This window comes from Musca autumnalis, unplaced genomic scaffold (genome assembly GCF_047663935.1).
Source record: "Musca autumnalis isolate F117 unplaced genomic scaffold, ASM4766393v1 scaffold_1, whole genome shotgun sequence".
NCBI lineage: Eukaryota > Metazoa > Arthropoda > Insecta > Diptera > Muscidae > Musca > Musca autumnalis.
The window spans coordinates 18325672-18340383 of record NW_027411644.1 but is presented as its reverse complement, the minus strand read 5'-3'; the positions used below and the strand labels follow the sequence as shown (position 1 = coordinate 18340383).

At 39.4% G+C, this 14712-nt stretch overlaps 1 protein-coding gene across 1 annotated transcript; it reads left to right on the top strand.

Moving 5' to 3' along the window:
* The first annotated feature begins 11047 nt into the window (after positions 1 to 11047).
* E(spl)m3-HLH (Enhancer of split m3, helix-loop-helix) lies at positions 11048 to 12652 on the top strand. The gene has a single exon (XM_073963283.1). It carries the CDS (start codon positions 11518 to 11520, stop codon positions 12235 to 12237), a length of 720 nt encoding a protein of 239 aa, XP_073819384.1. The 5' UTR covers positions 11048 to 11517; the 3' UTR covers positions 12238 to 12652.
* The last annotated feature ends 2060 nt before the right edge of the window (positions 12653 to 14712 follow it).

The following is a 14712-nucleotide window of genomic DNA, read 5'->3' as shown; positions in this document are numbered from 1 at the left end:
GCTGAAGTGCGTGCCTTAACCCAGGAAGTACAGATAGAAATTAAAAATATAGATGGTGTGTCTACTAAAGAGGATATTCTACAAGCTATTAGCGGCATTTCGGACGAGTTCAAAGAATTTCAACCACATGCAATAAAGTCTTTAAGAAAGGCCTACAGAGGTACACAAACTGCTACAGTTTCCTTAAGCTCCCCGCTTGCTAATATTCTTTTAGAGAAAAGAATAGTACGGATTTGATGGGCGGACTGTCGAATACGTGAAAAGTTGATACCAAGAAGGTGTTATAAATGCCTAGACTTTGGGCACACGGCAGCTAGACGTAAAAACCCGAACGACAATTCAGGTCGCTGCCTTTGCTATGGAGAAGCTGGTCACAGGGTTGCTACTTGTAAAAAACCCTCCGAAGTGCATGCTATGTAAGGATCCATTAGACCGTAGTCACATCACTGGATCGACTGTGTGCCCGAGATACAAGGAAGCTCTACGCCAACTTAGATGATCTCTATGAAATTATTACAAATTAATTTAAATCATTGTGAAGCTGCTCAAGATTTATTAAAACAGACAGTTCGAGAACAAGAGGTGGATGTAGCAATTATTAGCGAGCCATACAAGAACATCAGCTCACCAAATTGGTTATGTGATACGTCTGGCACATCCTCGATCTGGTCTATGCACAGACCAGCACAAAATGTTTTGAATTCTGAACCCGGATTTGTACGCGCTACTGTCGCCGGATTAACAATCTACAGCAGTTACATACCCCCGAGATATGATACTGAAGTGTACAAAAGTATTATTACCAATCTAGCAAATGATGCTCATCCAGAAGGCCAATTTTGATAGCAGGCGACTTTAATGCTTGGGCTACAGAATGGGGCTGCCCAAGAACAAACGAAAGGGGTCGAATACTATTGAAATCGTTTGCTCAACTAGACGTGGAGCTTTTAAACACTGGTAGTAATCCAACATTCAGCAGACAGAAATGGCGCTAGTTCCATAATCGCGTTTGTCAGTACAATTACAACCAATTTAACTGGCAAATCAGTGACATATTCACCTATAGTGATCATAATGCAATGCTCATTACCCAAAATGAGACCACAACATCAAGAAGATCGGTTCGAACGCCTGAAATATGTATCTGGTTGGAAAAGAGGCTCGTTTGATAAAGATATATTCACCATATGTATGGAAAGTACAGATCTACAAGGAACTCCCGAAAATATGGCAGAAGAGCTCATTCTTCGGGCAACACAATCATGCAATGCATCGATGCAAAAAAGGAAGTGAGGAGTCAACAAAGCCCCAGTAAATTGGTGGAACGCTGAAATAGCCGACCTACACAAAGATTGCCTTCGTGCTAGAAGACGTTTTGTAAGAACTCGTGATAGAGAAGACAATGAAGTTCATAGACAAGATCTCATGATGAAGAAGAAAACCCTTAAAAAAGCCATACAAAGAAGCAAAAGAGCATGTTTTCTCTCTATTTGCGATGATTTAGAAAACCAGCCGTTTGGACTAGCGTACAAAATTGTAACTAAGAAACTGAAATGCTTCGGCTCAAGTACACTTACTGATGCTAAAACATTAGATAACATTGGGAATCACCTTTTGTCCTCACCAAGCGGCAACATCATGGGAAACATGGGACCCTGGTGGCCATTTTGTTTACCCCCGGGTTACACCAGCGGAGATAAATCGTGCAGTCTCGAAATTCGATGACTCTAAAGCGCCTGGCCTAGATGGAATTCCCAACTATGTCCTAAAGGAGACTGTGGAATGCTGTGGTGAACAGATGCTCAGAATGTTTAACTCATGCTTGGAATATGGATCTCTTCCATCGATATGGAAGAGGCAAAGGTTAGTGCTACTGCCTAAAAAAGGCAAGCCTCTGGAAAACCCCTCATCATACCACCCACTATGTGTGATCGATACATGCGGAAAACTCCTTGAGAGTATTATCCGCGATAGACTCGAAGAGTGCATCGAGCGCGCAGAAGGTTTGTCAGAAAGATTGATGCTATAAAAAAGGTAACCGGCATCGCAAAGGTAGCAAGCAGTACATGGTCAAATCTGGAAAAAAGGGACGAAAGAATATTGTGTGGTTATAACACTAGATGTTAAAAATGCTTTCAACACAGCTAATTGGGAGAATTTTTAAACGCTCTTCGACGGTTAAATTTCCCGGCATACCTTGTTGCTATACTCCAGGACTACTTCCGCAACAGAATCCTGATGTATGAGACTGAAGAAGGTATGAAGGTATGAAGGAGTACAAAATAACAGGAGGAGTACCACAAGGTTCTGTTCTTGGACCGCTGCTATGGAATGTAATGTATGATGGTGTTTTAAGGCTACAACTTCCAGAGAAAACTAATATCATTGGGTTTGCGGATGATATTGCGCTAGTTGTAGTTGCAAAAACAATCGAAGAGGCAAGAACAGTCTCAGAAGTCAGCATACATTTGGTTAAATCATGGCTGTTTTCACAAGGCCTGGCATTAGCCGATCAAAAAACGGAAGCTGTCTTAATCACAAGTCGTAGAGTTGTAGAAAGAATAAATATTAAAATTGGAGACTGTATAATCACAACAGCGGAAAGCCTTAAATATCTAGGCGTTATGATAGACAATCGCCTGTCTTTTAAGAATCATTTAGCGTTGTGTCGTATTATGCCAAACACAAGGGGACCTGGATACCTAAGAACAAAAATACTAGCAGGAGTTATAAAAAATATTATTCTCTATGCAGCACCAATATGGGCACAATCCATGAAGTACGCAACGTACTATGCAAAGATTGGTTCACTTTAAAGACTAGCAGCACTACGGGTATGCTTCGCATATAGGACTGTGTCTATGTTATCGCTGGTATGATACCAATTGATGTCTTAGCAAGAGAAGCTGAATTATTATTCAATTTACGGAATTCGCAGGAAATCGATATAAATCCCGACGTCGCAAGAAGACATTGCACTATCGAATGGCAAAGCAAGTGGTCAGCTTCAACAAAAGGAAGATGGACGTACAATATTCGCTGATACGAAATGTGGAGACTTGGTCAAATAGGCGACATGGAGATCTCAGCTTCTATCTCACCCAATTTCTCTCCGGACATGGCTGTTTTAGGTCCTATTTATACCCTTTTTTGACTTGACTGCTCCCCTGATTGTCCCTGCTGCGTGGAACATGTAGAAGACCGATACCACGTTTTCTTTTTGTGCCCGCGACTCAGAGAAGAGAGGACAAATTTAGAGCGGCAAGTTGGTAGTGAAATATGTGTAGAAAACATAATCGAAATTATGATGGCGTCTTTAAGTAATTGGGAGTATGTATGTGAGTACCTAAAGACAATAATATTGGAATTACGGAGGCAAGACGATATTCGAAGAAGAATAACAAATAGCAGTGTTCTATAGAACATTCCCACCTGCGACGAAATGCCTGTACGGCGGTACCGCAGGGATGGTGGATCAGAGTAAAGGGGTTATTTTAGCATGTTAAAGTCTCGCACACCTGGCGAAACCATAAACCAGGTATCCAGAGTCTTTCGATGATTTTTGCCCGACCACAAAAAAAAATATAAGAGTATCCTGTCGATAAATACATACAAACATATGTATATTATATTATGTTATCTATAAAAAACTTTAAGTCATTCTTTCTATAAAAGACCAAAGACGACCTTCTAGTCTTCTCTCTTTAAAAGATCGTTAGGATCTTCTCTCTACGGGATACCTTTAAACCTACAGAAAATTTAAAACTTTTCCCATGCCAAATGGCTACATACCATTTCCCAATATCCGAAAGGAGATTAATTCCATCTCTAAATAACTTGTCAAATTGGTTGACGTATCAATTTCACCCGTAATCTACTGAACCCATTATATCACTCTCTTCAACATGATTTAATAGACCCCATGTGCCCATGACTCACTCGTTCGCTGGCTCATTCACTCCATTCCGTTCCCATCAAAAGAAGACATAAAAACAATCATTACATTCATTGCCATTTCTGAAGGGGGACCCCTTCAGCCAGCCGGTCGGTCGGTCTGTTGTTGTAAACAGTAATTTTTATTTGTTGTCACTGTTGCGGCTGTTGCTTCGACTGCCACTGCTGCCGCTGCTGTTGTTGTTGATGTTGTTTTTGAGTAATCCATTGGATCGCATCGCATCACATCGCAATTCATCCATCCGTCTATCGTGTGGGAAACACACGACAAATCTGTTTCCCACGGTCTTGTATATTGCGTACTTAGTTACGGAGAAAAAACAACAAAAAAAGCCAACGATTCACAAAAAAAAGCGAAAGAAGCACACAAAAAAGAAACTACAGACACAACAACAACAGCAACGACATGACGGCAGCCACAGAGAACTGTCATCATTGACAATAAACAAGACATGCCCAGGCACCAGGCAGCAGCATGGCAAACGAAGCCAAGCCAAACGAAGCGTACTCTGGGATCTGACAATGAGCGAGCGAACGAGCTTAGAGTGTGTTATGTGACAGAGAAAGAGAATGCTGATGGTGAGGTGTCCAACCAGCCAACCAACTGTATTGGAATCCCAATTGTATGGAGTAATTTCATGTTAGAGATGCCAATACATGGCAAGTGAGGTGGAGAAATGACATTAGAAGGCAGGCAAAAATGGGCGGCCTGTTGATTTTCCCTTACCGGCCCTTACATTCCTTTACTCCTCGAGATTGTTTATTCTTATCCAATGTAATTATGGAAGTTCTTGAAATAATATTTATTCAATTGATTGTAATAAAAACTATAAGCCGATCGATCCTGCGAATGATTCTATGGTTGTTATTAGTGGCGGACTAAAAAGATATCTATAGATCATTGGTGCTCAAAATATTTGTGCATTAGTCTCTCTGAGAAAATCTTTCCTTTGCTAAACCACGGCAGATGAGAATAAAGAGAACTTATGTTGTTGTTGCAGTCACGTTAACGTATATGGGTGATCTTGGCTGATATAGATATCACAGAGACAATTTTAAACAGCTAATAGCAAAGACACAAACCTATTCACCAAAAGAACTTGTTCAGTTACTGTGGCAATGGTTATCGTCTTCGCTATCTATGTAAGGTCTAAATTTACCTGCAGGTGGCGTTTCTGTTGTATATACATATAAACGTGTTAGATGACGAGTGACTGAACTAAAACTGGTGAAATGACTAAAACTGGAATTCTCAAAAATGTTATGAGGATCACGGGTGGTCGAATTTAGCCGGTTTTTGGAGAAACTTATGATATGTTAACAACAATCTAATTCTAAATTAAACTTAATAGACGGCCCAAACCAAGTGGAATGGTCCTGCTAGCTGTGTTTGTGATATACTGAGCTATGATCACTTCTGGGCTGGTAAAACCAATATCGACATCTCTATCGCTTTTTTAAATGAATATTCTCTTATTGGCACAAGCGTAGCATTTGCCAGTGCCCAAAGTGCACTCTACACACACTACACAGTTTGATGATCTTGGTGGTGCTGCTGATGATGATGGTGATCGGTAGCAATGGGACTTCAATAAAGTGGTTGTTTTATTAACAGCAACAAAAAAAAAGAGAGGCGAGAATGTTTATGCAGGGTTGCCACCATTATCCTCTGGGATGAGTACACGAAATAGATTTATAAATTCCCTTAAAAAGGAAGGATTTAAAACAGATTTTTTGGAGCCACAACGAGGTCAAATATATATAGAAAATAAACGTGGATTTTTTAAATATTTTTAGGAGGTAATAAAAAGGACAACAAACTTGGATTTTTTAGGAGCCAACAAAAAGGACAATAATCGTGGGTTTTTTAAAGATTTTTAGGAGCCAACATAAAGGACAATAAACGTAGATTTTTTAAAGATATAAGGAGCCAAGAAAATGGACAATAGACGTGTACTTTTTAACGATTTTTAGGAGCCAACAAAAAGGACAATAGACGTGGACTTTTTAAAGATTTTTGGGAGCAACAGAAAAGACAATTAACTTTGGTTTTTTACAGATTTTTAGGAGCCAAGAAAAAGGACAATAAATGTGAATTTTTTAAAGATTTGTAGAAGCAACAAAAATGGTCAATAAACTTGGATTTTTTTAAAAAAAAAATAGGAGACAACAAAGAGGACAATAAACGTGGATTTTTTAATGATTTTTAGGAGCCAACGAAAAGGACAATAAGCGTGGATTTTATAAAGATTTTTAGGAGACAACCAAGGTGAAAATATTCGTGGATTTCTTAAAGATTTTTAGGAGACAACAAAGAGGACAATAAGCATGGATTTTTTAAGGATTTTTAGGAGACAACAAAAAGGACAATAAACGTGGATTTTTTAATGATTTTTAGGAGCCAACGAAAAGGACAATAAGCGTGGATTTTATAAAGATTTTTAGGAGACAACCAAGGTGAAAATATTCGTGGATTTTTTAAAGATTTTTAGGACACAACAAAGAGTAAGTATGGATTTTTTAAAGATTTTTAGGACACAACAAAGAGGACAGTGAGCATGGATTTTTTGAAGATTTTTAGGACACAACAAAGAGGACAGTGTGCATGGATTTTTTGAAGATTTTTAGGACACAACAAAGAGGACAGTGTGCATGGATTTTTTAAAGATTTTTAGGGGACAACAAAGAAGACAATAAGCGTGGATTATTTAAAGATTTTTAGGACACAAAAAAGAAGACAATAAGCGTGGATTATTTAAAGATGTTTAGGAGACAACAAAGAGGACAATAGGCGTGGATTTTTTAAAGATTTTTAGGAGACAACAAAAAGGACAATAAGCGTGGATTTTTTAAAGATTTTTAGGAGACAACAAAGAGGACAATAAGCGTGGATTTTTTAAAGATTTTTAGGAGACAACAAAGAGGACAATAAGTGTGGATTTTTTAAAGATTTTTAGGAGACAACAAAGAGGACAATAAGCGTGGATTTTTTAAAGATTTTTTAGAGCCAACAAATAGGACAATAAGCGTGGATTTTTTAAAGATTTTTAGGAGACAACAAAAAGGACAATAAGCGTGGATTTTTTAAAGATTTTTAGGAGACAACAAAAAGGACAATAAGCGTGGATTTTTTAAAGATTTTTAGGAGACAACAAAAAGGACAATAAGCGTGGATTTTTTAAAGATTTTTTGGAAACAGAAAAGGTGACAATAGTCGTGGATTTTTTAAAGATTTTTATGAGCTAAAAAGGACAATAAGCGTGGATATTTTAAAGATTTTTATGAGCTAAAAAGGACAATAAGCGTGGATTTTTTAAAGATTTTTAGGAGACAACAAAGAGGACAATAAGCGTGGATTTTTTAAAGATTTTTATGAGCTAAAAAGGACAATAAGCGTGGATTTTTTAAAGATTTTTAGGAGACAACAAAGAGGACAATAAGCGTGGATTTTTTAAAGATTTTTAGGAGACAACAAAGAGGACAATAAGCGCGGATTTTTTAAAGATTTTTAGGAGACAACAAAAAGGACAATAAGCGTGGATTTTTTAAAGATTTTTAGGAGACAACAAAGAGGACAATAAGCGTGGATTTTTTAAAGATTTTTAGGAGACAACAAAGAGGACAATAAGCGTGGATTTTTTAAAGATTTTTATGAGCTAAAAAGGACAATAAGCGTGGATTTTTTAAAGATTTTTAGGAGACAACAAAGAGGACAATAAGCGTGGATTTTTTAAAGATTTTTAGGAGACAACAAAGAGGACAATAAGCGTGGATTTTTTAAAGATTTTTATGAGCTAAAAAGGACAATAAGCGTGGATTTTTTAAAGATTTTTATGAGCTAAAAAGGACAATAAGCGTGGATTTTTTAAAGATTTTTAGGAGACAACAAAGAGGACAATAAGCGTGGATTTTTTAAAGATTTTTATGAGCTAAAAAGGACAATAAGCGTGGATTTTTTAAAGATTTTTAGGAGACAACAAAGAGGACAATAAGCGTGGATTTTTTAAAGATTTTTAGGAGACAACAAAGAGGACAATAAGCGCGGATTTTTTAAAGATTTTTAGGAGACAACAAAGAGGACAATAAGCGCGGATTTTTTAAAGATTTTTAGAAGCCCACAAATTCGGAAAATTCGTCCGCGGAGTACGAGACATCCACGCAAACCCCCGCAGATGCTAACGCATCATTCCTGCAACTCAATTGCAGCAGTCCCGCAATTGTACATTTTATACGTCCGAGATCGCCGCGGTCAAGGAAACAAAGCTCACCGTTAGCTGTTGCAATGGTTACAGCGTTTTGCGGAAGGATTGTACAAGAAGAAAGAGGACTTGCCTTCAGTATACACCAGTCTGACCAGTACAGACCTATCTCGCTTGAATTTGACCCTGATGATCCAAACCGTGAATGTATGGTGTAGCAAAAAAGTGTGGGTCTGTCGAGGTAGAGATGTGTACCTGTTTTATATTCCTGATATTAGCTCGCTCTTGGAGTACAATAACCTGTGCTAGGGGACTTCGATGAGCTTTGGCTTTCCGTTCTAGGCAATGGCCAGAGGGTACAGCGCTGGCCGAACATGTTGGTAGCTCCACATTTTGCACTGTGAACGAAGACACTCCTACGAGGATAAGAGAAGATTGTCACAAGAATCCCCATTATGGCACCGGTCTCATAAATGACGTGGCCTGGGCAGTCATACCATTGGCTCAGATCACCTCCCTATCAATCATCGCCGCCGTTAACAGACCACCCAACTTCAGAACCCCTGACCGCCGTACTTCTCTAAACCATGGAAAGGCTGATTCAGAGAAAATGCCAATATCCGCTTCTAGGAGTTGTCCAGACCTTCATATCCTTGGGTAACTTAAAGAATTTTCCGGGACATAATAAGGCAGCAACCGCTCGCTTCCCAGCAGAGGCGACGGTGCTAGCAAATGAACGTGATTAACCTAACGTATGAATCCTAAAGATTCTCTTCTCTAGAAGTCAATAGGTTAGTAGGCAAACATAAGCGGAAAAAGTTGCTAGACCACTTGAAGCAATGCAATATTGAGGCAGAACTGATTAAATTGTGGACAACTGTTAAATCACTCTCGAATCCGGGAAAGATGGATGATAGAACGGCTGTTACTTTCTAGGGTGTTATAATGAAAGATCAGAAGAGGTGCGTGTTTTATTTTCAGCGGCAATTTATAGAACACGGCGAGAGTAATAGGGCGAAGAGGAGTATGTTACGAAAGTGTAAGAACACTCTAAGCCGAGCAGGTACCACCATAATTGCATCCGAAACACGAAATCATCCAAAACGTTGAACCCACACGGAATCTCAATGGTAATGCTTAACAAGTGTCCTCAATTTATTGGTAGCCATACCCATATTCTGCCGAAAGCCTGAAAAATGGCAGGGTGGTCCCGCTACTGAAGCTAGGCAAGGATGCCAACAAATAGGCTGATATCCGTCCTGTCACCAGTAGCAAAGATTCTAAAGAAACTACTCCATCCCACGATGAAAATCTGTTTACCACTTGCCCCACATCAGCATGGATTCCGGAAAATTACACGTCATATACCTACAACAATGACAAGCTGTTCGAGGACATGAAGAAGACTTTCATACAGCCGTGTTTGAAACGTTGCATAGCCGTCTGTATGTGTGGATGCCAGTCGGAATTCAGAAATAAGAAGTCCGTTGATTGGAGCATGGAGTTCCCAAGGCCGTGTGATGTGTATCTCAAAAACTGTGTAGCATTTACCTTTGTGAAATGTCACACCCTCCAAGCGGCATAGATATGAGGATAATTGTACGATCTTGGCGTCGAGACCTATCCTCGATGCCATATGCGGTAGTAAAATATTTACATATCTGATTTAGTACAGTTTTTTCATCTGAGGAATATGACAATATTTGAAGCTTAATCAACTGCCGCACAGTTCACCACTTGGACGGCTGAAATGAGGCTCCCACCTGAACATATTGGTTGACAGTTTCCTGATCCCGAAAGCCAACTACTCCAACACATTTGGTGTAACGTTTGATAGCATGTTTAAATCGTAAGCCAGCCACAGCTATTTGCGACAAGATCAGACATAGGAACATGGTCATCAAGAGTCTGGCCGGCAGCATTTATATTACACCGTATCTTTTTCGAATGTATGACATCAGCTGGTCTGTATACGGTATACCCAAAGTGACAACACACATGCAAAAAGCATATAGAGTAATATATCCATTAAGGTCTGACAAAGAAACCTAGTTGACCTCTAACAAAGCAATATACGGGTACGGATTGGAAGTACCTCTACCACAACCTTGGGAGCAGAATTCCCCCACCTGGGCACGCCAGAACAGATCTTTATGGTCTAGAGAGATTGGTCCAAAGGTACAAAAAGGAACTTCCAGATCTCCCAACCCATCAGACAGGCTTGGATAGCATTTACACTGACGCAGTTTCACAGGCAGTTCAAAGAATGTCGTTGGCTTAATTTCATCTGAAACACACAAGTCTCGTCGAAATACAGGAGGACGTTCTGAAGTTCCTCGATAGACAGAAGATATTTGCGGTGTTATTTTGTGGTTATAACAAATTTCCTCAGAAGGATATTCTATGATTCTGTACACAGAAAACCTTTCATAGGCATTTCGAGGACCTTCTATGCCGAAAACATAGCCTGTTGCAGGTTGCAACACCGGGTAAATTCCTTTACTCAAAAAAAAAAACTTCCCCACATAAAAATTCTTTAAAATTCTATGAAATAACCCTACAACAGGTTGATTGCTGCCATTGAGATCATTTCCCATGTCAGCTTATCGCATGCAACACACTTTACCGCCCGCCGTTACCACCACCGTGTAAGTATGTGCTCTTATTTCCCCCTTCTCCCTTTATAAACAATTCACAACATTCCCGCATTCAACAGGCCGCAAAACAACGATCAATGACTGTGTTTGAGGAGTGAGCCAACCACCCCTATCCTATGTAGTGCATGGCGTACTACGAGTGTGAGAACAAAGCGGCAACTCTACTGAGATCGTCGTTACCAATGGGAACAACACATGAATCTTGTGTATGTTACGGTTCGCTTAATACATTTAAAAGCAACCAATCCGCCAGACATACGGACGGACCACAGCAGGCATAGCTTAATGCAAGCACAGCAGAAGGAACAAACGAACCACCACCACCGCCATCAACAACCACACTCTATGGAGAGCTAAGCATGTGAACCAACTCAAAAAAACGAAAAACATCATCGATTCCGGCACACACAACAACAAGAGGAGGGAGAATCGCATTGAAAGCATAAATAAGTTGGAATCATGTATATAAACAAAACGCTAGCCAAGATTAGGTCTCATTTCTAAAACTACACTCGAGCTTGAAACAACGAGCGGACAGCAAGTCAAACGTGCAGCGCATACCAAAAAGAAAAAAAAGTACCGTGGAAATACGAAATCGCGAAAACAGTGAAAAACCAAAGCAATTTTCCGCCAAAAAGAAAACCCCCCAATTGGATATAAGTGTCGTCTTCGCTAACCCAGCAAACGTGGATTAAGCGGGTGTTAGTATGGTCATGGAAATGTCCAAAACCTATCAGTATCGTAAGGTTATGAAACCTTTGCTGGAACGTAAACGTCGGGCCCGCATTAACAAGTGTTTGGATGATCTCAAGGATTTAATGGTGGAGTGTTTGACGCAAGAAGGAGAGCATGTCACACGCCTGGAAAAGGCAGATATTTTAGAATTAACCGTGGAACACATGCGCAAATTGAAGCAACGTGGCAACTTGGCAGTGCGCAGCTCTACTCTCAATGCCCATGTGGAGTCCTTTCGTTCAGGATATGTTCATGCAGCCGATCAAATATCTCAAGTTTTGCTGCAGCAGTATTTCGATGATGATGTACGCAGTAAATTAATGAAATTCCTGTCCACGCGACTATTGGATATGCAACACAGTTTGGGATTACAAAGCAGTAGTAGCATCATAACCCCAACCGCAGCAGCCATAGTTCCAGAAACCCCATATGTTACCAGTAGCAGTATGCAAAAGTCTTTCTGTGAATCCATGCAGCAAACAGTCAACCATTCCAGAGAACCCTTCTCCCAGTTCCCAAGGGGAAATAGCAACATCAATCCCAGTCGAGATCTTAAGGATTCCAGTGACATGATTGACATTATTACAGTGGATAATTCAATGGACTCATCTGTGTCGGGCAGTTCAAATAATTCAGATTCGTCAGTGTGGAGACCTTGGCAACTGGGCGGCGGCACCAAGCAAATGTGTTAAGTTAAAGTTCATCACCACCCCCTAAGCCTCATTTTGGATATTTAACTACATATCCGACGGCAACAACAAGATCCTCAGTCTTCCAACGTAGCTTTTGTTAAGGAGCAATCTAAACTGAAAGGATTTAAATTGTGTGTAAATAATCAAAACTAGAAACCTAGAGATAGCGGAGCGAGAGAGTATAAGTTCGACTGTGATATACACCTACTACTATTTTTATTATTATTTATTTATAAACCTGTGGAATGTTCTACCAAAGGATTGTGTGCGAGTTTAAGAATATTTTTATCAAGAGAAAAAATGCTCTATATGAAAATCAAAAAGAGACAAATGAATATTCCAAAAAAAAAAAAACAAAACATTATTTAAGCTTTATTATTGAATAAATTAAAACAAAAGTCCTAGAATTAAAAAAAATATATAATAATTGTGTTTGTTTAAAAAAATAATTTCCAGAAAGGGCGTGTACGAAAAAATTAAATGGAATGTATAATATTTTGGGATAGAGATTGGGACTGGGAATAAATGAGCTTATCTACGAATAAATGTGCAAAGCCATTCGTCTTCCAGGTCAAGGTCGCTATAAAAGGACCCTTTCATTTTTTTAAATGGCCAAGAAGCAATTCTTTGACCCAAGATTTCTCAAATACCTTCGAAAGGTATGGGAAATCTTTAAGGGTCTTCTAAATGGAGGGCCTTCGAAGTAGTTTCTAGATCTCACTGACAGTCTTCTAGGAACAAAATGTATAGGATATTTGCCATTGAGGCATTTTTTAGACCAAAAAACTAAACTTCAGAACAGCAAAAGTCGATTGTACAATGCAATAATATTGAAAAGGTATATTTTAAAATGGGGACTAAATGGGACTATTTTGAATATCTAAGAGTAGGGCGTTTAAATTACTCTTAAATTTGAATAATCTCAGTACTTATAATCTCAGTGTATCGATCAAATTAAATCTGTGTATGTCAATAAAAGACCTATAGGATGGTCCTATGGACTATGAAAAACTGGTTTAAATAATTCAAGCGTGGTCGGCACTCGCCAAAAGGCGAAGATCGTGAGGGTCGCCCAAAATGGGTCGTTGTGCCAGAAAAAATGTCGTGCATGAACGGATAATGCCAGATCGCCAAGTTAAAAATCGTGAGATAGAGGCATCCTTGGGCATTTCATCCACCAACTAACATTTTATTGCATAAGCAGCTGGCAGCAAAAATGGATTTTTCTCGTTAAATTCAGCAAAATTGTCCAAATCGCTCAAAAAAGGCTCCTGTGAAATGGTTAAAAGAAATTGTGCACAAAATCGATCGCGGTGCTTCAAACGACGTTTATAAGATCGCCACAGACGACGAAGCTAGGATCTATGCTTAGGAGCCTTAAATAACAGCAGGAAATGGCCGTTTGGGTCTTAGAAAACGAGCCAAATCAAACGAAATGTTTTCATATAAGAAGCACTTCCAAGCAAAAGGTTGTCTGTTTCTTCAGAAAAACTGACCGTGTGGCGACTATACGTCTTGAGAAATATAGGAAGTTCAATTCTGAGTGTTACACTACAATTTGTTTGCCTGAAGTCTCCTGAGAAATTCGAAAAACGAAGAAGAGAAGACAAATCATTCTGCATCATGACTATCTGGGCTCACACACATCGATTCAAACCAGCACTTGTTTGACCGGACAAAACGTGGTATTGATGGGTCATCCGCCGTACCCTGACTAGGGATCCAATGACTTAATTTAATTCCAGCACATCAAGAAAAAAAGGCGTGGTCAACGCCTGTATATGCTGTAAAAGCGCTCAAAAACCATGTTTTGGAGGTGTCTCAATCGGAGTGGAAAAAGTGCTTCGCCAATAGGTTTGAGGGCACGAAAACGTGTACAAATCTTTCTGGAGATTACTTAAGAAAACAATAAAACCGTTTTTGATGGTAAATATTTGCGTTTTCATTGTTAGGCCAGATAGTTATCGTTCAGCCCTCGTACTCTCATCCTATTATGAACCGGTTCCAAATAAGAGGTATTTTATTAATTTATTACTTACTTAGCTGGCCCATTTCAGAACATTTGTTCCATAGACCGAACTAAGAAAAAAAACTCCGATTCTCTCTGATTAGTGCTTCGCTTTCTAGAATACCGCGCCTTGTCATCTCTTCATCCACTTGTTTGCGCCATCTATTCTTTAGCCTGCCAATTCTGCGTGCACCGCCATGCGGCCCGAATTTATACGCCTTTTTAGCGGGTTCATCGTTCATTCTTATTATATGGCCTATGGCCTAGCCAACGCAATCGCTGCATTTCGATACGTGGTTCATACGACGTCGATATTCACCGTCAACGCAGATTGGTCCCTAGATTTTTCGAAAAAAAATTCTCTCAAACACGCCAAGCACTGCCTTATCTGCTTGCGCAAGTACCCAGGCTTCGGAACCATACATCAGCACGGGTAGTATCAGTGTTTTGTAAAGCGTTATTTTTGT